Source organism: Euprymna scolopes, chromosome 16, assembly GCF_053919585.1.
Source record: "Euprymna scolopes isolate OS-2025 chromosome 16, ASM5391958v1, whole genome shotgun sequence".
In the NCBI taxonomy this organism is placed as follows: Eukaryota; Metazoa; Mollusca; class Cephalopoda; order Sepiida; family Sepiolidae; genus Euprymna; species Euprymna scolopes.
The window spans coordinates 40493764-40521024 of record NC_136497.1 but is presented as its reverse complement, the minus strand read 5'-3'; the positions used below and the strand labels follow the sequence as shown (position 1 = coordinate 40521024).

At 29.6% G+C, this 27261-nt stretch overlaps 1 protein-coding gene across 4 annotated transcripts in view; it reads right to left on the bottom strand.

The window, feature by feature from the left end:
* The window catches only part of LOC145295921 (uncharacterized), a 299082-nt gene that overhangs the window by 111457 nt on the left and 160364 nt on the right, over positions 1–27261 (bottom strand). For all 4 annotated transcript variants that reach the window (XM_080141733.1, XM_080141734.1, XM_080141735.1 and 1 more), the window contains exons 9-13: positions 26643–26698; positions 18753–18801; positions 15211–15310; positions 14800–14906; positions 12667–12708 (exon numbers count right to left, since the gene is read on the bottom strand). In XM_080141733.1, coding sequence (XP_079997859.1) covers positions 12667–12708; positions 14800–14906; positions 15211–15310; positions 18753–18801; positions 26643–26698 — 354 coding nt within the window. The remainder of the gene's footprint in view (positions 1–12666; positions 12709–14799; positions 14907–15210; positions 15311–18752; positions 18802–26642; positions 26699–27261) is intronic.

Here is a 27261-nt window from a genome sequence, read left to right as displayed (position 1 = left end):
AAATTTAAGCGCGGTACCAAAAATAAAATTAGACAGAAAAATACCGCCTTCGGGTTTGTACTTGCACAAAGATTTGAAAAAGTTGTCAACAAAAACAAATATATAACAAGTAAATATTTTCAAAAGCAAGATAAGTTACTTTTCTACTTAATTGGATAATTTTTAGTGTTTTTATTGGGTTTGTACTACTGTACATATAGATTCGAAAAAGTTGTCAAAAAATAAATGTATAAGAAATATTATCAAAGGCAAGATATGTTACTTTATTACCAAAATGGATAATTTTAGTTTTTTTTAATTTAAAATGTTTATTCAGCCCGAAAAACACAGCGTTTACTGCTATATTTGAAAATTACAAATGGTGGCAGACTGTGTTAAACACGTTAAGTTTGGAAAAATGAGCTAAAACTAAAAAACTATACAAAATACTGTTAAAAACCACCGAATACATGTCTGCCTAAGTCACGGTAACATATATCGAGTTCCTGACAGTATTTTGTATAGTTTTTTTAGTTTTAACTCATTTTCCCAAAATTAACGTGTTCAACACAGTCTGCCGCCATTTGTATTTTTCAAATATACTGATAAACACTACATGTTTTCAAACCGAATAAACATTTTACACTAAATAAAAACACTAAAATCTTATCCAGTTAGGTAGAAAAGTAATTTATCTTGCCTTTGATAACATTTATTTGTTATATTTATTTTTTGACAACTTTTTCGTTTCTGTGTTTAGTAATACAAACCCATTTTATTTACTGTAACATTTAGTCGGCTCGAAAAACAGTGTTTATCAGTGTATTTGAAAAATACAAATGGTGGCGGACACTGTTGATGATAAGTTTGGGAAAATGATTTAAAACTAAGAACTACACAAAATACTGTCAGAAACCCATCGAATATGTCAGCCTATGTCACGATAACATAATCAGTGGGTGTCTGACACTGTTTTGTATAGTTTTTTTAGTTTTTAACTGATTTTCCCAAAATTTACGTATTCAGAGTCCGCGACCATTCGTCTTTTTCAAATACATCAATAAACACAGTTTCGAGCCAATTAAACATTTTACATTAAATAAAAATACTAAAAAATTATCCAGTTAGATAGAAAAATAATTTACCTTACCTTTGCTTTCATTTATTCGTTTTTAGACAATTTTTTCGAATCTGTGTATAGTAACCCCCCCCTCACCCAAATATTAATTAAAATCTCACATTTTTTGATACAATAACAAAAAAAAGAACTATTTAGAATTTCAACATTTTGGCAACGTTCGGCTTAATCCACTGAATGTTGGTCGAGCTCAAGCCATGATTGACAGTAACTCCCGAAGATCCGGATCCAATTCTACAAGAGTACCATTTTTTTTCATTTTCGCCTTTTTGTTTTTAACTTTTTGGAGTGGATTGCTGTACTAAGAATATAAGAAACATGCATTTTTTTTATTAGAATTTTCCATTACACCGAATTCAGCCACAGCAACGCGTGGCAGGGTACAGCTAGTAATAAAATAAGTATAAAAACATAACTATTGGTGACCTCACTCATACATACACACACATATATATATATATATATATATCTCAGTGTGTGTGTATATATATATATATACATACATACACACAGATCAAGTGTTGGCCCCAACTAACAAGAGGTCCCTTGATTTTTGAGAACTTCTGCCCCTTTTTTCTAGAAATAGCCTTTGAAAATAAATATAATCGCTCATGGAAAATTAAAATATGCATTTTCTAAGCAGATTTCAAAACAAAAAAAAAACAAAAAAACATGGGTTAATTTAGATTTCATGGCAACGGATTTACAAGAAAAAAATAAATTTTTTAATGCATCAGGATGAATTTTGGGTAAGTCTGTCAGGCTTAAGGTTTCTGTTGTCAAGCGTTCAGATGTAATGAATGCATCTTATTTTAAATGCACCCAAGTATCTTCAATATAAGGTTATGTCCATCAGTCATCTTGTGCTTAATTTTTAATACCTTCATCGCTAGATATGGAGATTGAATGGATGCATCATAGATCTGTGTTCGATTCAGATTTTATTTCATTAAAAAAATCATAATTCTTGTATTATTTTGGGAAGAAGGATGCTGTTTTAATGCATCTCATTGATACAGATAAGATCAAATTCACTTTATGTAATTTTAATGGAAAATCAAGATTATGTTAATATGATAAAAATAGTTGAAATATTTTTTCAAGTGTAAATTATTTTATTTTTTCATAAGATGTAACTTTATATATAGCGGCCGGAAGTCAATATATTTATTATGGCAATTACAGACAGTATTTCATGTTACAAAAATAAATACAAATGAAATTGAAATTTTCTTTTATAGAGTTGTGCATACCAAAATACTGACGCATTCCATCTCTAGTTGACCTTTTGAACCTTACAAAAAGATGTTTTTGCTCAGTTTAATCGATTAAAAAAACTTGCATTATTTATGGAGTAAAATCAACTAAAAATAAATTATTCACTTACAGTTTAAGAGTTTCTTAAATTTAAATATAGTGTTTGTAAAGTATGTGACACAGAAATTGTAAAAACATTATTACATAGTGGAATTCTACAATACAGTTGAGGTTATTTTATATGTACAAATGTTTGAGTGCCTATAAAAACAAATTTTAAAATTTTTATTGATAAAGACAAATTTTGTACAGAAATGTTTAAGTCATTAAACTATTGCTACCCTCCCTGCACACACTTATATTAATAAAATATAAAAAAAATAATTGGATGATTTCATTCATAAAGCTGAAGATCCTTTGTTGTAGAAGAAAGCTTCCAATCAATCAGCAGAGTCATTCATTTCAAAGTTCATTCTGAAACCACCTACCAAGTTTTCCAGTTTTTCTTAAAATCTTTTATGTACTGATAAGCTATTGTTTATCAATACTCGTTACTACAGATCAGGAAGAGGGTTAAGCCCAAAATAGATTCCTGACACACACCAGCACTGACACAATGTACTTCAAACTTGTGCCCATCAATGACTATTTTTATAAGTGAATCAGAGAACAAGGGTTTAGTGGTTGAAAACACATTTTCAGCTACTTCATAGTTAGCTAGCAAACTTCATGCCACACCTTATCAAATGCCTTTAATATGTCAAGAAGTAGAGATTATTTTTATTCCAAAATTTACTAATACTTTTATAAAGTCTTCATAAAGTACATTTAATGTAAATTTTCTACTAATTTACTTATATCTTTAGAAAGATGAATCCAATAAAAAAATAAAAAATAAAAAAATAAAAAATAAAAATCTTAATATGAAATTTGTCACTGTCTCTTTGGCTACAGGCCTGAAGAATCACGTTTAATTTAACATTAGATGCTATGAAGATGTTTAAGAATTTTACCAAAGTTTTATCTTTCTTAGACAAATTCAGTTCCACAAATAAAAAAGACAACACAAAAATAAACCAAAACCACACCATTCTAAGAGCTAAAAATAATAAAACCAAAAACAAAACATTGATGCTTTGTAAATACTTACCACTCTTTAGAAATTAATATCAAAACAGTAAAACTACAAAAATTTGCATTCCATAGGATAGATAAAATAAAATTCAAATACGCATTCGAAAACCAAATTAGAACTTCATGTATAAAAAACAAAACACTCAACTGACCCACAAGACCAATACCACAACTACAATACACAAGTAACAAATACCCTTTAACAAAACGTTTCCATATAAGAACAGCAAGTAATAAAGCCTATTAGTTGTGCAAGCAAAATTAAGAGTATAATGAAGCAGTAAGTGAATATAAAATACAAAAAAGTTTAGATTTACAGTAAGTAATCAAGCAACAATAGTGTTTTCCATAAAAACTATGCAACAAATTGAAAATGCTCAAATTATAGTTTTTATAAAAGGATTATTATATAAGTAAATATTTCCAAAGTCACATGTGTATAAGCCATCAAAGTTTTGAATGAATTTGTCATTATACAAGTGAACTGATAACAATATTCATAATACTTATAGCATTAGGATGCATTGAGATATTGATTGTTTAAAATATAACCAAAATGATTTATGCCTATAAAAATCAGAGACACATTTATATAAATGTTCAATTTGAAAGAATTATAACTGATGTCAAATTTATTTCCTTTCAATAAAAGTATATACATTTATATAGAAAAAAACCCAGCTCATTAGGTTGAAACAAAATAAATAACAGTGTTCAAGTAAAATATTTAATAAAAGTTATTACGGCTAAATTTTATAGCATCCTGCAGAAGGCTAGTCTTTCACTGGTTATGCTTCCAAGCATGGCTGCCTACCAACTAAATAGTCACATGTCTAAATACTAACCAAACTAAAAATCTTTATCTGACAGAAACTGGTGAAGTTTTCCAATAGGATTGTGGATTTATCAAAATAAAATGAGGTCACTACCAGAGAGAACAGCTAGAAAGCATCCTTTTTCACCCAATTCTTTTATGACCCTAATCTATATATCTATAAAAGTGAATGTATCTATGTGTCTGTGTACATTTCCCTACGCAATAACTGTCAATTTTTAGCCTACAGACTCGAAATTTGATATACAAGTTACTGAGATTTGGGAAAATCGATGTGATCAGTTTTTGGCCAGAAATTTGACGATTAAGGGTTCAATGTTCAATGATTTGACCTTTGAGAACTCTACCAAACTCCTCCGACAATTTGTGGTCTACGCACTTGAAATTTTAGATATAGATTCCTTGGACATGGATCTAACTTAATAACTTAATTTGAGCTCAAAACAATAAATTTTAAGGGGTCATAATAGGGGTCAAAGTTAAAAAAAATTGACCTCTGCGGTCTCTTCCAAATTACTCAGACAATTTCTGGTCTAAATATTTGAAATTTTACATAAAGGGTATTCAGAGATAGGGCAAGCTTTTTCATCAGTTTGGGTCGAAAATTTTAGTTACCAATATATAAATGTATGCATGTCTGCCTTAAACTTTCAATAGAGGCGACGGATTTTACCAAGATCAGTATCGTTTTAAAGTTCGACCTTTCATACGACTAATATCTTCCCCTTCAACTAGGCACTTTTCTATGGGGTGGGGTGGGGGTGTCACTTTTTTCGCCGATATTTTTTAAAATTATCCTCTTTAGATTGTCTAGCCTTAATTTTTTAAAAATGTCGCTTCCAGTTTGGCGGTGGTCGTAACAGCATAAACGTTAGGTTTTACCCAGTTCTTTTCCTCCTTTGCAGTACGGGTTCGAGCCTGCCTTCCTACTACCATTTTTTTTTTTTTGCTCAACATACACATCCAAAAACCCGGGCAACGCCGGGCGCCCATGCTAATTGTTTATAAAGTTTACAATTGGAATTTAATCAACATTTCAAAATCATAGCAACAGTCTATTATATATAAACAGAAACTATTTTTCATTTGCATAAAATAAACAGAAACCAGTGTAAAAGTAAACTAACTATGAGATTCACATTTTCTTCCCTTTGTTAATGATTTAGATTGTCCGAGTGAATTACAGTTTTATAAAGCAATAAGAAAATTGGTTCTCTGACAAAGTCTAATCATGAAAGTGCTGTTAATATTTAAACATTAACTTGCCAACACAGTAGCCATGAACGCATGAAATAAACCAAACATTTATTTTAATTGGAATTCATTATTGAGATGAGTATTATTTATATTAATTTTTAACATGGTGAGACAACAACTACAGATGGCAGTGATTGCTGAGAATGCAGTTAGAAGATTCGAAGTTCCTATCCGTCGCGGTTACCACCTGATGAAGGCCAGAGAAATAGTTGGCCGAAACGTTGTGAAACAACTAATAAAGATGAGAATAATAGTCCGCAATAAATAAAAATTAACCAAACATTTCGTTTAGTAATTTTTGCTTTGATATAAAAAAAATAGTGATGAAGAGTTTTAAAATTTATGTATATAACAAAAATGAAGTTAAGAAACAAATTACAGAAACGCAAATATATTTTCTTTCAACCCAATAAATTGGATTCTTTACAAAACAGAAACAAAGATTTTTATTTCAGAGCCAAGTTAAGACTGGCCTCTAATGGCAAATCACAATTTTATCACATAATGCTGCAAAAGTTCAACATTATCATGGACTAATTACTGACAAACATCAGTCATGATTGATATGAGTAAATTTATAAATATGTCAATCATGGAATACACATGTGAAATTTTCTTATGCAGATTACTTAGAAAAATAAATACATTTTTGAAGTTCCCATACTTCTGTTTTAATTTTCCAAAACATTTTTCCTATCTGTTCAATCGGTTTCTAAAATCATATTTCATCATAAAAAAAAGGGGGAACTTTACTCAAAATTATGTGGAAGCAAAAGTATCAATTAATAATATATCATGATAGTATTTTAGACTAAAGACAGACATGTATAATACATGACTTCAGGCAGACAGTCTAATATTAATATAAACCGGATTACTGTCATTTCTGCAGATGCCCTCGTTTTGATATGGATATCTTGGAATGCACAAACTAAGTTGGTTTTATGGGATGTCAGCGATTGTTGAGTTATTTTATGTTCAAACTTCACAGGTTTACATAGTTTGTAGGTTCGTTTGTTTTGTAGGGTGTGGATTTTACTGTATAAAATATTGAGTGTAGATGATTCTTCTGAAAGAATTTATCTTAGCTCAACAACATAGAAGTAAAAAGGACTAAACATTAACGTGTATTAGTAATATACTTTTTCTTAATGCTTAGTGTAAGTTCTATTTTAAGGTGGGAAATTTTTAAGTACTTTTAAAGCAATGTTGATCAAATGTAAATGAAAATAAACTAAATATTGGTATTTTGATGGAAAAATATTTCTTTTGAACTCTATATAATCATTTAAAAGTTTACATTTTGATGCAAGAACATTTTGTCTGCAAGCTTATTTTATTTGAAACATTTTCTTTATAATTTATTATGTAATAATTTTATATCTAGTAGAAATTAGCTTCAATTCTATAAATCTGAAAAATCACAAATGAAATTCTTTCAACACATTTTAAAAGGTTATTTTTAAAAAAGATGTACATAGTTTGAACACCCAACCTTTTCATGGTGGCAAAATGTCTTATTAATGAAAAGATTTTTTTTAATATTAAAATTATTTTCAACATTTTCAAAAAAAAAAAAAAATTGTGAACTACAGAAATCAACTTCCATGAATTAAGGCTTGAGACTTCATGAATATTTTTTCATAAAATAATAGGACAATGGAATGTTTACTCTAAATATCAAATTTGTGAAGTGTACTAACTGTACAAAAGAAAAAAAAAAAAAGAAAATTAAAAACCTCTTGCATAATCCTTTAAATTACACAATATTTAGACAACTTTAATATTCATTTTATTAAGTGGCTTAGAAAATCCATAGTCATCGAAATTGACAAAGACATTTTGCTGTGTTACAATATTACCAGAAAAATATTGCCAGTCTTTAAAACTAATAATATAAAAAAGGGATTAGTAAACTATTTTCACAACAAAAAATACAATAAAAACATTCATAAAAATTAAGAAATAAAGAGATAAAAAGAGTGGAGGGTGGTAGGGAATAATCTCCAAGCCAAAAATATCAAAAAATGGGACAAGAAACAAAGTCTTTCAACCAGATTCATAAACAAAAATTTAAACGAACTTATGTAATAAATTAGCTATCCAAGAAAGAAGAAGAAAAAAAAATCAATCCAATAAATTAACCACAGCAATCAGATCATGTCATTCATGTATTTTATTAATTTTAAATAGAGAAAACAAAAAATGTGTTCCAACTAAAAATTTAAAAAAAACGTGAGTTTAATGGAAATAAGTTGTAAAAATAAAAAAGATTTACTTTAATAGATTATTTGAATCATTTCAACAAAGAAAAGAATACCTAATTAAACATGGACAATAAGTGAACTTAAATATAGATTGGAATTAGGATCAAAGAGGGAAATACTAAAAGTTCAAAAGGGGGAAAAAGTATATCATTAGATTATCTTGCAAGAAAAGATAGTAATGCAAGTTAATTCATAAAAAGTTCTTTGGTTTGTTTTAAATATTTTATCTTTCATAGTCAAGTAGTAATTAACAGAATGAATACTTTCTAAAGTAAACATTTATAATAATCTATAGAAAAGGAACGCTAAATCTAATGTAATTGCTGTAGTATATACATCAATTATAATCAATTACAAAAGCCAACATAATAGAAAACATACTGACTTGATAAAAACAGTTGATTTAGTAATAAGTCTTTGCTTTTTGGTTCTATTTAAATTTTAAGAAAATTTGCACACTATACTTAAATTTCACTGCCAAGTAAGAAAAAAAAATAATGTACACAAATAAATTTGCAATTTCACACTAAAATGTTACTATTTTCAGTTAAAAAAACAAAACAAAATACAAAAAAACCAAAAAAAAAAACCGAAATTATTTCATGATTATAAATTGCTATAAAGTGTAACTATAAATATAAGAACTTGTGTATATTTTTGATTTACTTTTATTTTTTACCTTTATCTCCAGTGAAAGAGATTTTAGTAAAAAAAAAAAAAATAAAAAAGACTTATTTTACAGATGTTAGTGTAAACAAGCTATTTCCTAATAAAAATGATAAAAACTTAATTGGTTAAAGATGTCAAAGAGAAACGAGATTAATTTTTTTTTTTTTTTAATTTTAGATCTGATATTGCATCCTTAACTTCTTTTTTTGAATTTTAAATTAAATATCTGTACTAAGTATATAATTAAAACAAAAATACAAAATTTATATTAAAAAAATGTAATTATTTAGGTTATTGTTATTCTACTGATACAAGCAGAAATTGAAAAATAAGGTATAAAATAATGCATTTGTTTTCAATACCAATATAAACTTTATTTTTACTTTATTCGTTCCCAAGCATTCAGTATCTGGAGACATCTACAGTTAAGGGGTGAAACTTGCTGATTAAAAGAGCAGTTAATCAGCAGTATTTATATGGACAAGGGTACTAGTGCAGCACACTTGTTGGAGCACATTCCGTTAAAGTACTTTTAAAACAAGCACAAGAATGCAACATTATAGTGATGGGCCAGAGACTGAAGTCAATTAGATGGTATGGGACCTTCTAGAAACTTTTCGACCCAGTCTAGTTGGTGCACCAGCTCAGATGTGACAATACTCATGTATGGGCAAATGGTTGCTTTGTAGAGATATAGGATACTGACAGGTATGAGAAGTTTTCTAGATCGGTAGAGAGAGCTCATCTTTGCAGCAGCTTAAACAATGTCTCCTATGCATTTGTTCAATTCAAATTATCTGTGAATTAGAGGCAGAGTAGATAAAATGGTGAAAGTTTCTTATTGTTGAAAGAAAGGAGGTTTGTCTTAGTAACACAAAATGTTATCAACAATTTATGTCCCCATTCCACTACAAACTTGGTTATTTTCTAAGGATTTAATCATTGCCTTGAATATGCATGTATTCATTATTCTCACATGTCTGGAATAAAAAGTAGTGTCATCAACAAATATACCTATCTCGGACATAATTTCATCATGATGTCGTTTATAAAGATCAAGAATAATAACAGTCCAAGGCATGAACCATAGGATACATTTGCATTAATGCTATGTTTAAATGTACAATCATTAAGGAGAGCCTGGATCTTTATTTTAGCTACAAATTTTATTAAATACTTATCCAATAATAGCAATTAATTTTCATGACTTTGCCAGACCCTGTCAAAAGGCTTGGATATATCAAGTGCTACCACCATAGCTTCACCAAATGTATAGAAAATATGTTCAGAGATGACTTAAGATATCTGCAGTAGAAAAGGCTTGTCTAAATCCATACTATTGGTCAGAAAAAAGTAGTAGCATTAACAAGGTGGTGGATTCTCACAAGACTGATTAATGATACAAAGACTTTAGCAAAAAGCGAGACGAGACTGATAGGGTAATAATTTTATGGGTCAGTTCTTTCACCAGAATTCTTGAAAATTAATAAAGGCAATTTTCCAACTACCAAGGAATCGAAACTCAGCAAGTCATTTCTTACAAGAGTTTATAAAGGACAGGAGCCAGGTCAGCAATTTCTTTAAGATTAGAGCAGGGATAAGATCTGGACCACATGTTTTTGATGTGTCAAGGTATTTTTTACGATATCTGGACTTGAGAAAAGGCAATAACCAAATCGTGAAGTGTGGCTTCATTCTGCATTGGAAAGTCTGATAGGGAGTGATTAGTGGAGTCGTAGAGGAGATAAAATCTTTTTTATAATAAATAGTACGGTAAAAATATAAATTTAACAGATCTTCAAAAGTGTGTTGAGAAGAAATTCTATGAACAAGTTTATATTTCTAATTGTTACCCTCCTGAAATGGTATACCGCAGAAAGGGGGGTAAATATGTGCATTAATGTTAAATCTATTACCAACTATGCAAACACACCTATTAGCTTATTTTATGTTTAATCTTTTTAAAAGGTTTTGTTTAAAGAACTATACAAAATTTTGTATCTGCTAAGATGAGGGATATTTATATTATCTAAATACTTAAAATTTAAAAAAGGTGAACTTTTTATTTTCAAATCTGGTTCTCGAGTGATGAAGATTACTATGCTATAACTGAAGACACTGCAAGTAATATTTGCAATGGGAATGTAACTACGATGAGGAAAGTGTATTTGTTTTTCTAACACATACTAAAATGATCAGTAAAATACATGCAACACAGATAACCAAAATCACAAAAACCAAAAAATGAAAAATAAAAAATAAAGGAAACAAAACAACTCAAAAAATGCTGAAAGTGAAATTAATGGCACTATGCATGATGTCCTCAGATTCACCACCTGGCATGCTGCAATGGCACGGTGTCCTTCATTGATCAGAGCCAGTCTTACAAAACATGGCCGTATCTTGCATTAGAGAGAGAAAAAGAGAGATTGGAAATACTCAATTTTTAGGGAAAATAAGGATGTAAAAGCTAACACATACAATAACAATTGGTAAGATCGATCAGTTAAAAACAAAATGGTCGGTCTATCCAAACAATATTCAATAATAAAAGAGCTTTGTTCTAATAATTCTTCACAAATGTTTCAGATTTTTAAGAATTCAGTTTGACAGTAACTGTATAGATTAAAAATTTTGGTGACATGGGGGGGCAGGAAGGGGAAAGTCTCCAAATTAATTCACTGAAGTTTTATTTCTATCATTCACAAAAAGTGAGAAAAAAAAATCTTATGTTAAGATATTTTTGAATTTGGAAAGAAAATAATTCCATCAAAACCAACAAATCTAATCCATCACATCCAAACAATATTTGCAGTTATTAAACAAAAACAAAAACAAAAAAAAAAGAAAAGAAAGAAAACAAAAGAATTCAGAACTAAAATTCAACTACAAGGTCTTAAATAAGCAAACATTCACTATCCTAAGTCATCATGGAAAACAGAATTCTAACAACCAAATATTTGTATTTGTCTCAAAAGAAAACAAATTTTTGTTAAGTCAAAAATTGTAAACATTAACTTAAAACTAACACATCCAATAGACAATCTTGAAAAATATTACATCAACGAACACAGATTAAAAAATTAAGTTGATAATATTAATTAAAAAAGTTAATTATAATTTTGCTGCAAATGATATTCCTAAATTAAAAATAAACCACATGCACGTAATAATTTACCATTTTTTTTTTAATTAAGTAGTCTTTTTGGAGACAGAAAAATGTATCTATTCATATGAAAAAGTTTTTTTTTTTTTTTTTTTTTTTTTTAAATAATTCATGGCGGTTTCTTAGAAAAGTGTTCAGATTACTTATGTGTTAACACAGATTTTGAAAGTTAACACAAATCTGCTATTAAAAATAATTACATTGATTTGTATGAACTGCCAAATTGTTTAAACAAATTTTGACTACAAGAAACAATTTCGAAAGAAATTGAACTCTTGATTCATGAACTCTTATATAAATCATAGAAACATTTGTGAGTAGCAAAGTTAAACTGTAATACATATTATCATTGAAGAAGTTCTATTACTTTGATGAAGAGGAAAATATAATTATAACAATGATGATGATTTTAGGACGCGTTTTTAACTACGTGCCCACATAATGGGACTTAGGATTTCATCATCACTTATTTACAATATAAAAAAGATAATTTACATGCCAATGAGATATAGAATAAGTAGATATTAAAAACACAAAAGGAAGGAGAAAAATAAAAAGGAAATAGCATTTCTTAAAGGATTGGAAATACTCTAAGCAATAGCAGCAAAGATAATTCCAGTCATAATTGTCACCCCTCAGACCATTTCATTACAAAAAAGGAGGGGCAAGATAAGGAATTCATATTACAAGACAATAGATTCACATACTACAAAATACTAGAACCATACAGACTACTATACTGAAGCCTCATTGGAAAAAGAGTTCAAATTCAGATATTTTTAATTGTAACCATGATAACATTAGGATAATTAATGTTTCTCAAATTAAGGAAAATTCCAAATTTCAATAATAAAAAAAAAAAAAAAAAAAAAAAAAAAAAATGGCATCTATAATGACTAGATAATTTACAACAGAATCTCATTTGTATGAAAACCAAAATAAAGTAAAAGAAGACATCACTTACCCTGAGTTTTGGATTTTTGATTCGTTGGAAATAGATCTCAAGCTAAAAGAAAAGTAAACATTAAGTTTTATAAACTATCAGGACAAAAGTATTGAAAAAAAAAAAAAAAAAAAAAAAAAAAGTATCAGAACCCCCCCCAAAAAAAGTATCAGAAAAAAAAAAAAAAAAAAACAGTATCAGGAAAAAAAAAAACCAAAAGAAAAAAAAAACGGTATCAGAAAAAAAAAAAAAAAAAAACAGTACCAGAAAAAAAAAAAAAACAGTACCAGAAAAAAAAAAAACAAGTACCAGAAAAAGAACAACGTATCAGAAAAAACCCCCAAAAAAGTATCAGAAAAAACCCCAAAAAAAGTATCAGAAAAAAAACCCAAAAGACTATCAGAAAAAAACCCAAAAGACTATCAGAAAAAAACCCAAAAGACTATCAGAAAAAAAACCCAAAAGACTATCAGAAAAAAAACCCAAAAGACTATCAGAAAAAAAACCCAAAAGACTATCAGAAAAAAAACCCAAAAGACTATCAGAAAAAAACAAAAAAGTATCAGAAAAAAAAAAAGTACCAGAAAAAAAAAAGAAAAAAAGTACCAGAAAAAAAAAAAGAAAAAAAGTACCAGAAAAAACCCCAAAAGAGTACCAGAAAAAACCCCAAAAGAGTACCAGAAAAAACCCCAAAAGAGTACCAGAAAAAACCCCAAAAGAGTACCAGAAAAAACCCCAAAAGAGTACCAGAAAAAACCCCAAAAGAGTACCAGAAAAAACCCCAAAAGAGTACCAGAAAAAAACCCAAAAGAGTATCAGAAAAAAACCAAAAAAGTATCAGAAAAAAACCCAAAAAAGTATCAGAAAAAACCCCAAAAAAGTATCAGAAAAAAACCCAAAAAAGTATCAGAAAAAAAAACCCAAAAAAGTATCAGAAAAAAAAACCCAAAAAAGTATCAGAAAAAAAAACCCAAGAAAGTATCAGAAAAAAAACCCAAAAAAGTATCAGAAAAAAAACCCAAAAAAGTATCAGAAAAAAAAAACCCAAAAAAGTATCAGAAAAAAAAAAAAAAAAAAGTATCAGAAAAAAAAACCCCAAAAAAGTAGCAGAAAAAAGATTATTGGGGGGGGGGATCGGAAAAAAGTATCGAGAGAGGAAAGTATCAAATAAAAAAAGTATCAAATGAAAAAAAATAAAATAAATAAAACAGTACCAGAAAAAAAAGTTATGGAAAAAAACCTTCTTCAAGCAAATTCATAAAATAAAAATTGTGTCAATAGGAACTGTGCCTAATTTCCTTTGTCTTTAGTTCTGAAATTTTAGTTTGGTTTCTTCATTTAAAACAGCATATCGATCTTTTCCAGATGATTTAATATAACAGACAAACATGCAATGCAATTACTCTTCTTCTCCAAAAACGGCAAAATGATTTCTCCTCATAAGTTATTATGAACAAACCACCACATTAGACCGCTATTGAAAATGAATTGTTGCAAATGATTAATTACCTATAATTTTGTGGCTGTTATTTTCCTCATAGTTGGTAGGAATTGTGTATTAATAACTCCTTCTCAAGGTTATTAGTGCATAGAATCAAAGTACATTTTTCAATGTCCACTCTTGGGCTAAAAGTACATTAACTTCTTAGAAAGTAAGCAACTGTTTATTCTTTATGCCCTTAGAAAATACAGAAATTGGGGAATTGAACAGCATGGAATAAAAATAAACAGTTCAAGTTAAAATTTTATTTTCCAACAAAGTCAAAGCAAAGAAATGTTAAAAAATGTACATTTTTATTTTGGGCCACATTTTAAGATTTTGAATATTTTTTGCAATCAATCATTTGGTATTAATATTTTTACCATTATGTTACACCCAATGACATCACATTTGACTTTTTCACCCCTTTACAAAAACATAAAATGAATATTAACTAAATCATCTGACTTCCAATTAATGTCTTGAATAAACAATTCCAGATAAATTTAACAGGGTATTTTTTGTGAATTTTATTGACATGATTGTTGAAATGGGTTAAATTGCTTAGAAAAGTATTAGAAATTTGGGACTGAAATTAAAGATTGAAGAAGAGTAAAAATAATTAAGAAAAGGCCATCTCATTTGGCATTTAAACAAAATTTCAAACAACTAACCTGTGTTCTATCGATGGTATGCTGATAGTATGTAAATGGTTTTCCAGTCCACGACACTGCACCACACAGCGGAGAAAGTTCTTTCACTTCCATTATAGTACCAATATCTAGAAAAAATTAGAGGATAAATAATTTAGACATGAAAACTTTATAAAAAATATTTAATAAAAAAAAAGTATAAAACTTAAAGTTTCAGTTAGTATTTATGTATTCAATGTATATACAAATCCTTTACTATTCTGACTTATTTAGTTTTACTGAATTTAATGATTTCATTCTTGTTTTTAAATAATCAAGAGAAACTTATAAGAAGAAAACCTATGTGTACAAATTTATTTTCATTATAAAATAAAAATTATAATTTTAAATAAAGAACAAATCAAAAGAAAAGGAAAAAAAAATTAAACTGACCACTAAGATTTCGGTCCGTTATTCTGAAGTTCAAAGGGCAAAATGCTTTTGATGACACAATCTTAGCACCTTCCTTCATATTTGCAAATCGAAGTTTCAACTGAAAGAAAGTGGAAAAAAGATGAAATAAATACAAAAGAAAATTTAAATTATTAAAAAAAACAAAAAACAAAAATACAATCATTTGTTAGATAACTTGAAAATATCAATTCATCAGGTTATAAATATTACTATTAGGTTGGTGTAAAAACAATATCGTTTTCTCACATACTACTTTTATGATTTCTGAATTAATTCATTGAATATATATATATATAGCCATGTCATATCATTTTGAAGCATGTTTTTCACTCTATTGAATAGTGTTATTTGTTACCATTCTCAATCTCTTCATTCGTTTTTTTGTTTTGTTTTTTTGCAGGCTTTTCGACAGCATGGATGAAATTCAAATCCACACGATTTTCTTGTTCCAGTTAAAACTAGGCCATAAAGCTGCCAAGACAGCTTGTGATATCAATCAGGTGTTTGGCCCAGGAACCACTTACAAATGTGTGGCACAATGGTGGTTCAAGAAATTTTGCAAAGATGAAGACGGCCGTAGCCAACCGACTGCAGTTGATAAACATTTAAAAGCCTTAATTGAAGCCAATCCTCGCAAACCACACAAGAAGTTACTATTGAACTCAAGGTCGATCACTCAATAGTCGTTCACCATTTAAAGCAAATAGGGAAGTCCAAAAAGTTGGTTAAATGAGCACCACATGAATTGAACGATAATCAAAAAAAAAAAATTGTTGTTTTGAGGTGTCTTCTACGCTCATTCTGTGCAACAAAAGCAACCCATTTCTCAAGTGGACTGATGTGTGATGAGAAGTGGATCCTCTATGACAACCGGCGATGTTTGGCACAGTGGTTGGGTGCCGGAGAAGCTCCACAACACTTCCAGAAGCCGAAATTGCATCAAAAAAGGTTATGGTGACTGTTTGATGGCCTATGGTCAGTCTCATCCATCAGAGCTTCTTGAATCCAGGCAAAACAATTACAGCAGAAGAATTACTATGAACAAATTGATGAAATGTACCAGAAGCTCCAAAGTACGTGCCAGAGATTGGTCAATATGAAGGGACCAATGTTCCTCCATGACAATGCTCGCCCACATGCTTAACTGACCCTGCAGAAGCTGAACGAATTGGATTACGCCATATTCACCGGACCTCTCGTCCACCGATTATCACTTTTTCAAACATCTCAACAACTTCTTGCACAAAAAATGCTTCAAAAGCCAAAATGATGTCGAATAAGCCTTCAATGACTTCAACGCTTCCAGAAATCCGGATTCCTATACTAATTGGATAAATAAACTCATTTCTCGTTGGCAAAAATGTGTCAATTCTAATAGCATTACAAGTTAATTTTCTTCTTTTTAAATAATTGTTATTTTATCAACTTGCATAAAAAGAGCTATGTAAAAGATGCTTAAAACCATTTACATTATGAAAATATCAATAGTTCAAAAGTTATGAGAATTTTAAGTACCAAAATTTATGCTTTATTTTTCTTTAGAAAAATTGGGCTAAATTACAGACCTCAACATTTCAAGAAATTCGGTAATTTTGCCACCATTTACTTATTTTTCAAACTATTCTCATGAAACTTGGTATTCTTATGTAAAATTGTGTGCTCTTTCTGGTTATGCAGTCAAATCTGATGTATCTCTTTATCATACTGCCGCATGGTATCATATAGTGGGTGTCTATTCATGAACAAAACTAAGTATTATAGTGGTATTTAAATATAGCTTTATTGAGAATAGGTATTTTCCTGCCTCCTCAACAAAGGAGAGCTTAATCTTGGGTGTAGCCATTGAATGCGTAAAGCTCATTCATGGCCGGTATTTATTACTCCCCTCAAAGAAAAGAAAAAATTAAGTAGATATTTTTAAGAGAATACTTTAGTCAGCTCAGCGCTGGTCAGCACATTAGTGCATAGCAAGTTGTTTTCCCGTTAAGCAGATTTAAATTTCTATAAAAGATAACATTTTAAAGAAATTTCCGCACAACTAACAATTATCAAATCTTTAGATATTATACATGAAAATAATTCTGAAACTATTATCCATAGGAAAATAGATGATATATGCCGATTTATCTTAGCAATTTTGAAATATTCTATGTCAACTTTGCTCGGTCATAACTTTGCTTCCTGTGGTCGTAAAAATATAAATCAAAGTCCAGTAGAGATGGACTTCTATGTTTATATAACCTGTAAAATTTCAGCCATATCCAATCAAATTTAACATTGTGTATCCAAATGTAACGTACGAAATGTAAACATTGAAAAAAGTTTCCCTTTTTGCTGTCGTCATTTTTTACTTTTTTTTTTTTCATTTTTAACTTGGAGCATAAAAATATTGAACACATAAAAATAAAAAGAAGTAAACATCATTGGAATGCTTATTCTATTCTCTTTCCATCAATATAATTCTTTTAAAAATTGACCTACAAATAAAAGATATGACTTGTTGAAGCACATTAGGTATGTAATATTGCCGATGTCCACAGAAATACAGCATATGCTTGTAATGCTAATTCTAATGGTTCTTATTTTGATTAATAATGTTTATTATGAAAATAGTTATCTTTTGAAGCTGAACGTCAAAAACATTGTTGCACCAACCTAATAGCAGTCACACATCGAATACTAACCGTGTCTAACTTTTGCGATCCGATAAGAACTAGTGTTTCAATGTAATTTGTTCACAATACTATCTGATATAAATTGTGACAATTCTTATATATAATTATTGCAAAAAAAAAAAAAAAAGTTATGTCTTCATTTTGTATATATCTCTAAGGATAAATAAAAATACAAAATTAAAATTAATATCAGATGCTTGAATCTAAGTTTACTGTAAAATGCTATTTACTTTAAAGAGCAAAATATTATATGTAAAGAAGTAGTAAGAAATATCAATACTATAATTAATATTAGACACAAATGTCAAAAAACCAACCTCTAACAGAACTTTGACTGATTTTAAAATTTTAAAAGATACCATAGTGCAGTACCATCAAGACCATATAATGTTTAAGCTACTTTTGAGCAAACGGATGTATTTCTGATTAAAGCAAATCTAGGTTACTGACCAGAAAAACAAAAATAAAAACTTGTGATGAAGCCATCACATTAAAGAACTCACTTTGAAGTCTCTTACGTATTTTTAATCAATGAACCAAACAATTATATATCTAGTAAAGTTCTAAGTTGGAGCGGGGTTTAAAAAACTTATTCTTTGTGTTATCCTGAATAATTGTTTAAAGCATCAAATTAGCAAAAATAATCACTGAATTTGTTTTACATTACTTTTCGTGCTGATCAAATTGAAGCAATTCTTTTTATAAATATGATACTAATATTTCAACTATATCCAAATGAATAATTTCTCTGCCGGCAGACTTAAAATTCATATATATATATATATATATATATATATATAAATAAGAGATAACTATATCTAAAAATAGAAAGCAAAAACATCTCACCTGATGATCAACCTGAGGTCCAAAAGCAAAATTATTAACAAATATCACACTGCAATAAGAAAAAATGTTATAAACAATCAATATATGACGATATCTATTTTTAATACAAGTTTAATAGTCAAAGAATGATGAAAACAACATTGATAGGGACTGAACAGCTGACAAAACTATAATCTGTAAAGCTCATAATCTGGGCTGGTAACTATTCCATTTACATTTTCTTTAGAAAAGCGTTGTATTTCTAATGCATAAGGATTTGCTATAGGAAAAACAGATAAAATTGCATTGAATTTATAAATTATTAACAATGGAAACAGTTTGTCAATCCTATATAATTCAAAGAAAATCACTCTTAATGCAACGCTGGCAAAACCATTAAAGACGAGCTGAACTACTCATTTATGTCAGCTAACAGATAAGCAAAGATACAATGACCTGTTCATATCTTAATACAATTTTACTAAACAGTATTAACATTTATCATTGGAATATCCATCCAACAGCAGGTTCATAATATTAAAACACCGACTTTTTAAGTTCAAAATTGGACATAAAAATATTTCAATAATAAAACACTGCATATAGATAAAACTTACAGGACTGAAGTTATAAGTAGCAATAAACATGAAAAAATTGAAATATTTCAATATTGGTATTTATAGAAAGAGCTTGATGAGCTAAGAAAGAATCTTTTTAAATTTTTTAAATCCAATTAAAATTAAGGATATTTTTCCCTATTTAAGACCACATGAGTTTTGTCACATTTTTTACACTACTTTTTTCAGTAAAAATGCTATATCTTTGTTAAAACAGAAGATTAAGCAATGAAATTTGCTATATAAGTGTATTTTTGTGCTAGGAATTAGAATATGCTACTGAAAGTCTCCAAAAATTAATGGTTTCCAAATAATCAGCAGTAAATGCACATAAATATGCTGCAATTCCTTAAAAATGCCATGTATCCATTAAAAGAAAAGAAGTTAAAGAACTCAAAGCTGAATTGAAATGCATTATATGTACAAATAACCGAAATCGAAATCTAGGACTGTTTAAAAATGAATATATTACAATATTTCTTTGGTATTATAATACCTTCCCTTAACCCCCCCCACCCCACCCCATCTGACCACCTCTCCAAAATATACGATTTTACCTTTGTAGGCAATTACATATGAATACTTTAAAAAAACTTTAATGAAAGATAAACAAGTATTATTTTAGAATTTAATGTAAAATGATTCCCCATTGAGCCATTCTAGCATTTTAGGGCAGTTAACGATTTTTTTTCTATTGGAGATAAATCCTGTGCGCCTTTTTTTTTTCTTTTCTAAAGACGATTATGTGTGGTTTTAAGAGAGTCTTTGTGCAATCATAAGAGGGTGGGGAGGTTGCCACTCTGACTTTGGGTTAATGATAGAGCTAAGGAAAATTATGTGTGAACACCCTGAAGATTTGATAGAAACAAAACAAAAAACAATTTTAGAATTTAGAGTGGGGGTTGGTTTCACATAAATTTAATGTAAAATAATTCACCATTTCAAGACCATTCTAGGACAGTTGACTTATTTTTTTATGAGTGATGAATGGTGCACTTTTCTTTAAGGAAGGATTTTTTAAGACACTTCTATGTAGCTTACCAAGGAATTTTCTTTGGTGAGGAGCTTGCCACTTAGACTTGGCGTTATTGTTAGGGCTAAAGGTTTTAAGAGGAGGAGGCTTGCCACTTGTACCTAGGGTTAGAGGTAGAATTAAGGGAGTTTTTTTTTTTTATTTTATTTATTTTTTTTTTTTTAAGGCGTTTGACCCCCATATTTACGTTAATGGGTCATAATTATTGGCTTTTGAAAATGTTATGCCTTAGATTTTGGACATCAAATTACTTTTAAATATGGAATTTATTTTTGTTTGTTTGTTGTAATTCTTAAGGGGTGTGAAACTTAAGAAATACGACAAATAGACAAAAATAAATTTCATTTAGAACAAGTGACGTCACTAACAGAAAACGTGACGTTTAGAAAACTTATTAAGTATTTTTGCCCACTTATTTAAATATTGTTATATCCTTACTTTATTAAGAATACAGCAAGAAACACTGGGTTATGGGTGAAAGACAAAGGGGTTTGTTTATTTACAAGGGAATATATGTGACATAAGAGTTATTCGACATCTTTTCTTATTCTCTTCCTGTCTTTTTTCCTTCTCTCAGTCACGTGATAGGGTCAATATATCTATAGTTCATTTCATCTATGAAGGGATGTTAGGTTATTCCATTACATCACCTTCCTCCCAAGTTAAATTCTACCATAGAATTTTGCTTCTACCATTTTTTCCTTTTTTAAACTTTGTCAAAAAATTTGGTCCTTTTCCTTTTACTTCTCACCATTTGTGTTTGCCGACTTTTTACTTTTGGAGAGTGACTGGATTTCTGAGTTACTGGTACTTCCTTGTTTGGAGGTTGAATATGGAAAGTGTCATATAGCACTTCCATTGATAACTCTTGGTTTCTGACTGTTTCTATGTATTGGGGTCTCAGTTGGCTAATATGTTTTTTGTGGAAAAAAGTCTGCCTTTTTATAATGTAAACCACTCTCCCAATTCTTCTTGAGATTATGCCTTCTTCCCAAAAACTCTTCCCTGCCCGATAATTTTTGAAAATTTAATCCTGTCATTGTAAGTCTTGTACCTTACATCATCCTTGATGCTTTTTTTAATTTTTTTTTTAACTTTATCTCTTTGGATTAACCGGTCGAACACCAAACGTACCTTCCTGGCAAACAATTTCAGCTGGGGATAATGTAGCATTTGGATTTGGTGTTATCCTATATAATGCTAAGAATTTTTTAATGCTTTTTCTTCCGTGTTGATGTTATCATTCTTTTTTAAAGCTCGTTTAAAAGTATCGACAAATCTTTCCGCTTGTCCGTTTGATCAAAAGTTGGTGTTGCAATGTGTTCAATGGCCAGTGCCTCACAGTAGTGCTTGAATTCTTGACCTGTGAACATAGTGCCATTATCACTAACACTTGTTTTGGGGAACTCCGAACCGACTAAATACCTCGTCCAGCGCTTTTACTGTGTTTGCTGCTGTAGAGTATTTGTATTTAAAAATTCCTGGCCATTTTGACATACTATCTATGATTACTAGGTAATAATATCCCTTCAGAGGTCCTGCGTAATCGATATGGATGCGTGTCCAGGGTACATCTATTTTAAGCCAAGGTTGCGTCCGTATGGGGGGGGGGGAGATCTCGCGGCTAGTTGGCAACCTTTACATAATTTCACCATGTTCTCAATGTACTGACCCATTCCAGGTCAGTATGTTAATCCTCTCATAAAGGTTTTTATTCAGGAGATTCCAGGATGTCCCATGTGGAATTCCTTTAGGATTTTCTTTTGTAATACTTGTCTGTCTGCGTACATCTGTCTGCGTACATCAGAGTTTCATCACACATAGAAAATGGAAACACTTTTAATCCTTTTCTATTCTTTTCATCTTGTCCCACTTGTTTTTTTTATCTTATTAATATATTTATCTGTTTTCGCTGCTTTCTTTATTTCCTCAAGTATAACAGAAGTTCCCTAACAGGAACTATTAATATATCTGTTAGTTCATTTTCTTCTTTTAGTGCTGCTATAACAGTTTCTTCAAATTCAGTTTCACTGGGGATCAATCTCGACAAACCATCTGCAATTTTACTAGATGCTAGGTGTTTCATTTTCAAATCGTAATTGAGCAAAATAATACTCCATCTCTGTAATCTATTTGCCGTATGAGTAGGAATCCCTTTTTTTGAACCAAAAATCGATAGTAATGGTTTATGGTCCGTTTCCAAGACGGAAGATCTCCCGTGAATGAATCTATGAAACTTTCTCACAGCATACACAATCGCCAGACCCTCTTTTTCAATCTGACTGTACTTTCTTTCAGCAGGTAATAAAACCCTCGAGGCAGGAGAAATTGGTTTAGTAGATCCATCTTCCATTCTGTGGAGAAGCACCGCTCCTAAACCGTATTCGCTCACATCTGCTACTAAAATTAAATCTTTTCGGATCGTAATGTGCTAACGCTAGATCCGATAACATATCTTTTAATTTTTTGGAATGCTTCCTCACATTCTTTTGTCCAGAGCCATCTTTTATTCTTCTTCAATAATTCATTAATGATGCTCTTTGTTCGTGCATATTTGGGATATAAGAATCATAGTAGTTTGCTAGACCCAAAAATGACTGCAACTTCATTACATTGTCTGGTCTAGGCATGTCTAATTGCTTCTGTCCTATTTGGGTTAGGTCTTCTACCTTTCCAATCAATTATTTGTCCCAAATATTCAATCTTGTCCATACCAAAATTACATTTTTCGAGAGCCACTTTAAATCTGTAGTTTTCTATTTTCTCGAATACCTTCTGAATATGGTTTTTATGTTCTTCAACATTTTTGCTTCTTATCAAAATGTCGTCTAAATAAGCCATTGCAAAACCCAAGCCTGCTAGCATGGCATCCATAATTTGTTGGAATAAATTTGGTGCTACTTTCAACCCAAATGGCAATCATTTTAGGGAAAATAATCCTTTATGAGTATTCATTGTCAGGTATTTAGAACAATCTTCGTGGACTTTGACCTGCAAATATGCTTCTGACAAGTCAATTTTTGTGAAAATTTTTCCTCCATTTAACTTAGAAAATATTTCCTCAGGGGTAGGGAGTGGATAGTTATGATCCTTTAAGGAATCATTCAGTCCCGTTGAAAAATCTCCACATACCCTGATTTTTTTTATTTTTCTTTTGCACATAATCTGTGAGTGATGCCCATTCAGAGTAGTCCACTTTTTTATTACTCCGATTTCTTTGAGTCTACTTAATTCTTTCTCGATTGTTTATAATGTCAAATATGGACCCTTCCTTTTGGGTTCAAAACACCGGTTTCGCTTCATCTTTCAGTTCAAATTTCACTTCCATTTTAGTGCAGCAACCCAGACCTTCAGAAAATACATTTTTAAAATCCTTCAAATCCCAACAAATCTTGGCAGTTTGGGACTTTCAGATCCTGTCACATTTACTATTTTGCAAAATGAGTTTATTGGTTTCTCCCATAAATTGAAAAGTATCATCAAATCTATACCGAATAGCTTAGAATTTTTTCCAGGTATCACATACATTTTAGTTTTTAACGTCTTTTCATTCAGGGTCACATTAGTATAAAATTCACCCTTAAATTTTAATCTATTTCCAGACATTCCTCTGGCAATTTTCTTTGTGTTTTGCAGCTTTCGTTAACCAATTTTCTTCCATGTTGTTTCATCAATTAAGTATATGTCACTTCCAGTATCCAAAAGACAGTTTACTTTCCGGCCATTCAATCTAACTTCAATATATTTCCTATTTTACCATACATGGACTCTTTCTTAGAATCAATGGTCTTTATTTTACGTTTACAGTATTTCTCCTTTTTGCATACTGCTGACTTGTGTCCTTTATGCCCGCACTTATAGCATATTTTGATTTTGAAGTAGCATTCTTTTGTGAAGTGATTCTTTCTCCTACACGTCTTACAGTATTTTTTTACATAGTGGTCACCTTGCTTTACCCTTTGTATTTTGTCAACATTTTTCTCTTCGATACTAGTATTATCCTGTTTTAAATTTAACAGTTTCTGGCATTCCTCAGTAACTTTCTGTAAGGATATTTCTATGTCTTGGTCCATAATGAATAATATCCTAGAATGAATCTCTTTATCCTTTGAGGATGTTAACCCTTGCACAAATATCAAGCATTTCAACATGTCTGCTTTTAGGTCTTTCAACTTAAATAATTTGCATTGGGCATTTACTCTCCCATAGGTGATAGTCTTCATCTTCTTTCAAAATATTTAAACACCTATAACGAGTATAAAATAAGCTATCCCGTTCAATGAAAATGTTCGATAAAATTTCTATAGTCTCTTTAAAAGAAATATCTTTGGGTTTCCTTGGAAGTATAAAATTGGTATACTTGGTATTTTCATGGGAACCCAGTTTTTGCAACAGTGAAATCATTTTTTCTTCATCCGACCAGGCCTGACATCGTTTGGAAAAAAATATTTTTGTATCTACGATATGCTGGAAACGTTAAGTCATTAGTTGGTTCATATAAAAATTCTGTCAGCAAATTTGCAATTCCTTCCGGAGTGAACCGACAATCCTTTTTTTCTTCTTGTTTCATTAATATTGTTTTTAATACTTCATTTTGTTTTAACCGTTCTTTTTGTAAAAATTCCATCTGGCTTTGTTGAGCTTCCAATGCTAATTGTATCTTTTTGTAAACTCGGCCAATTGTTCCATGTTGAAGATTTTTTTTTTTAAACCGTAATAAAACAAAAGGTTACCATTAAAAACTAATGTAATAGATAAAAGTGCACATGTTACATATTTGTTTTTCAACTATATTTTAAAAATTTGACCAAAATTAACACCAGATGGCATTAAAATTATATATTCTGATAACCGAATAGCTCTTGTTAAACTAATTATGTTCTGATAATATAAGCTCTAACTAAATATGTAAGAACATTATTTTATATTCATATTTTCATTAAAAATCCAAGGGAGAAATCAGTATTTTAAACTATGGCCAAAGCATGAAATAAAAAAATTTAACTGGAGAATGATTTTTTAATGTCTTTTTCATTTTCTGTTTTTAATATTAAAAAAAAAAAAAAAGTTTCATGAAAAACTTTCCAGTTTTTATTAATTAAATCAAAACATTTACAATTAAACAATTATGGATATATATGCTTTCACGTTCTTTATTTACTGTTTTTCATAGTTCTTTCCAAAAGTTTATCTAGTTTAATTTTTTTGTCATTTATTTCTAACTTTGGACATAGTTTAAAATGCTGATTTCTTCCTTTTTTTTTTAAATTTATTAAAAGCAGAAAATGAAAAAGACATTAAAAATCAATCGTTCTCCAGTTTAAATTTTTGGTATTTATTTCATGCTCCGGTCATAACTTAAAATACTGATTTCTCCCTTGGATTTTATCAACAGGTGTGTGAAATAAAATGTCGTCTCCAGTTTCTGCGATAAAGTGTAGAAATACCTTCATATTTTTTAACTTAATTCGTTCTGGAATAAAAAAAACAAACAAAAAGTTTGTTTACAGTAAAGTAATTAATATCAGCGATAGTAGCTGCTGCTGTTTCTACAGATCGTTTTTAAATACTTTTTAAAAATAGAACGATTTTTTACAGATATCATAATTTTAAATTGCTCCGTACCGCAAGAGAAAGCCGGTTACATTATTATTTTTAACGGATAAATAAAGTAAAAAGATTGATTTATTTAAAAGTGGGTGTCCCAAGAAATTTTTATTTAAAAATTTTCCAAACTCGTCATGTTGAAGTCTTTTTTTTAACATAACAAAAAAAATGAGCTGTCAAAAAATTTTCGGACAACCGAATCTATTAAAAGTGATATCTCTTCTAATAATTATCCAAAGCGTTTTATCGTCCATGTGTATTGATATTATAACTTTGGAAAAGTCTTTTTTGGGAGAAGGGGAGAACTGCTATAGAGTGCCTCAAAAAGGAAATTTGCTCACGTATTTGTACAATTGTATATGATTTGCTTATAGTTAAACTTAGATTAAGATCAGAGAGGAAAATATTCCAGCTTTGATTTCAGTAGTTTATGATTTACTCCAATAATACAATTCCTGTCCAAAAAATCAAATAAATAGATCTTCAATAGATTGACTACTTTTTATATTAATATGCATATTTCAATTCATTTCTATTTATTATTTTCCTAAAATTAATAAATTGAAAGTTAACAAATTTACATCACATGAGTATAAAGCAATTGTTTCTTGAATATCATCCTCTGAACAAAGATGTAAAAGCATAAACACTCACGTTGCATTGTTGATCTTCTCCTTCATGTCATCTGATAAAAAGTCACCTTTCTCCAACTACACAAATAAAACATGTTTTTTTGTAAGAGAAGGAAATAAAAATCGTACAAAAATAAAGAGCAAGTAAGCATATATTTCGATACTTCATCCACAAAAAAAAAAAAAAAAAAAAAAAAAATCAAGATATGTACATACCAAGCATTCTTATCAGCAAATTATCTTTGCTTGTATAGGCTAAATAATTTTGTTTTAAATTAAATTTTTATAATTAGGATCATAAGGCCATTAATCTGACTTGTTTTATTTTACTTCTGTTAGTTGTCAGAAATCACTCTCTCCCCTCCTTCTGGGACTAACACTTTATCTCTATATGAGATACATAGATATGATTCTTCCATTAAAGTTCCCCTTTACCTTTCAAACAAGTTAGTAAAAACTTAATATTTAAATATTTTATGACAACAGTGAAAAAGATGCAAATAACCTGTGGAATTGTAGATTTAGGCATTTAAACAATATTTTGTGACAAGGTCAAACACTGAATTACAATATAATTAGGGATTTATTTTCCACTGATAACTGATCAGTTATAAAAAGATATCAGAGTCTACATAGGTGCA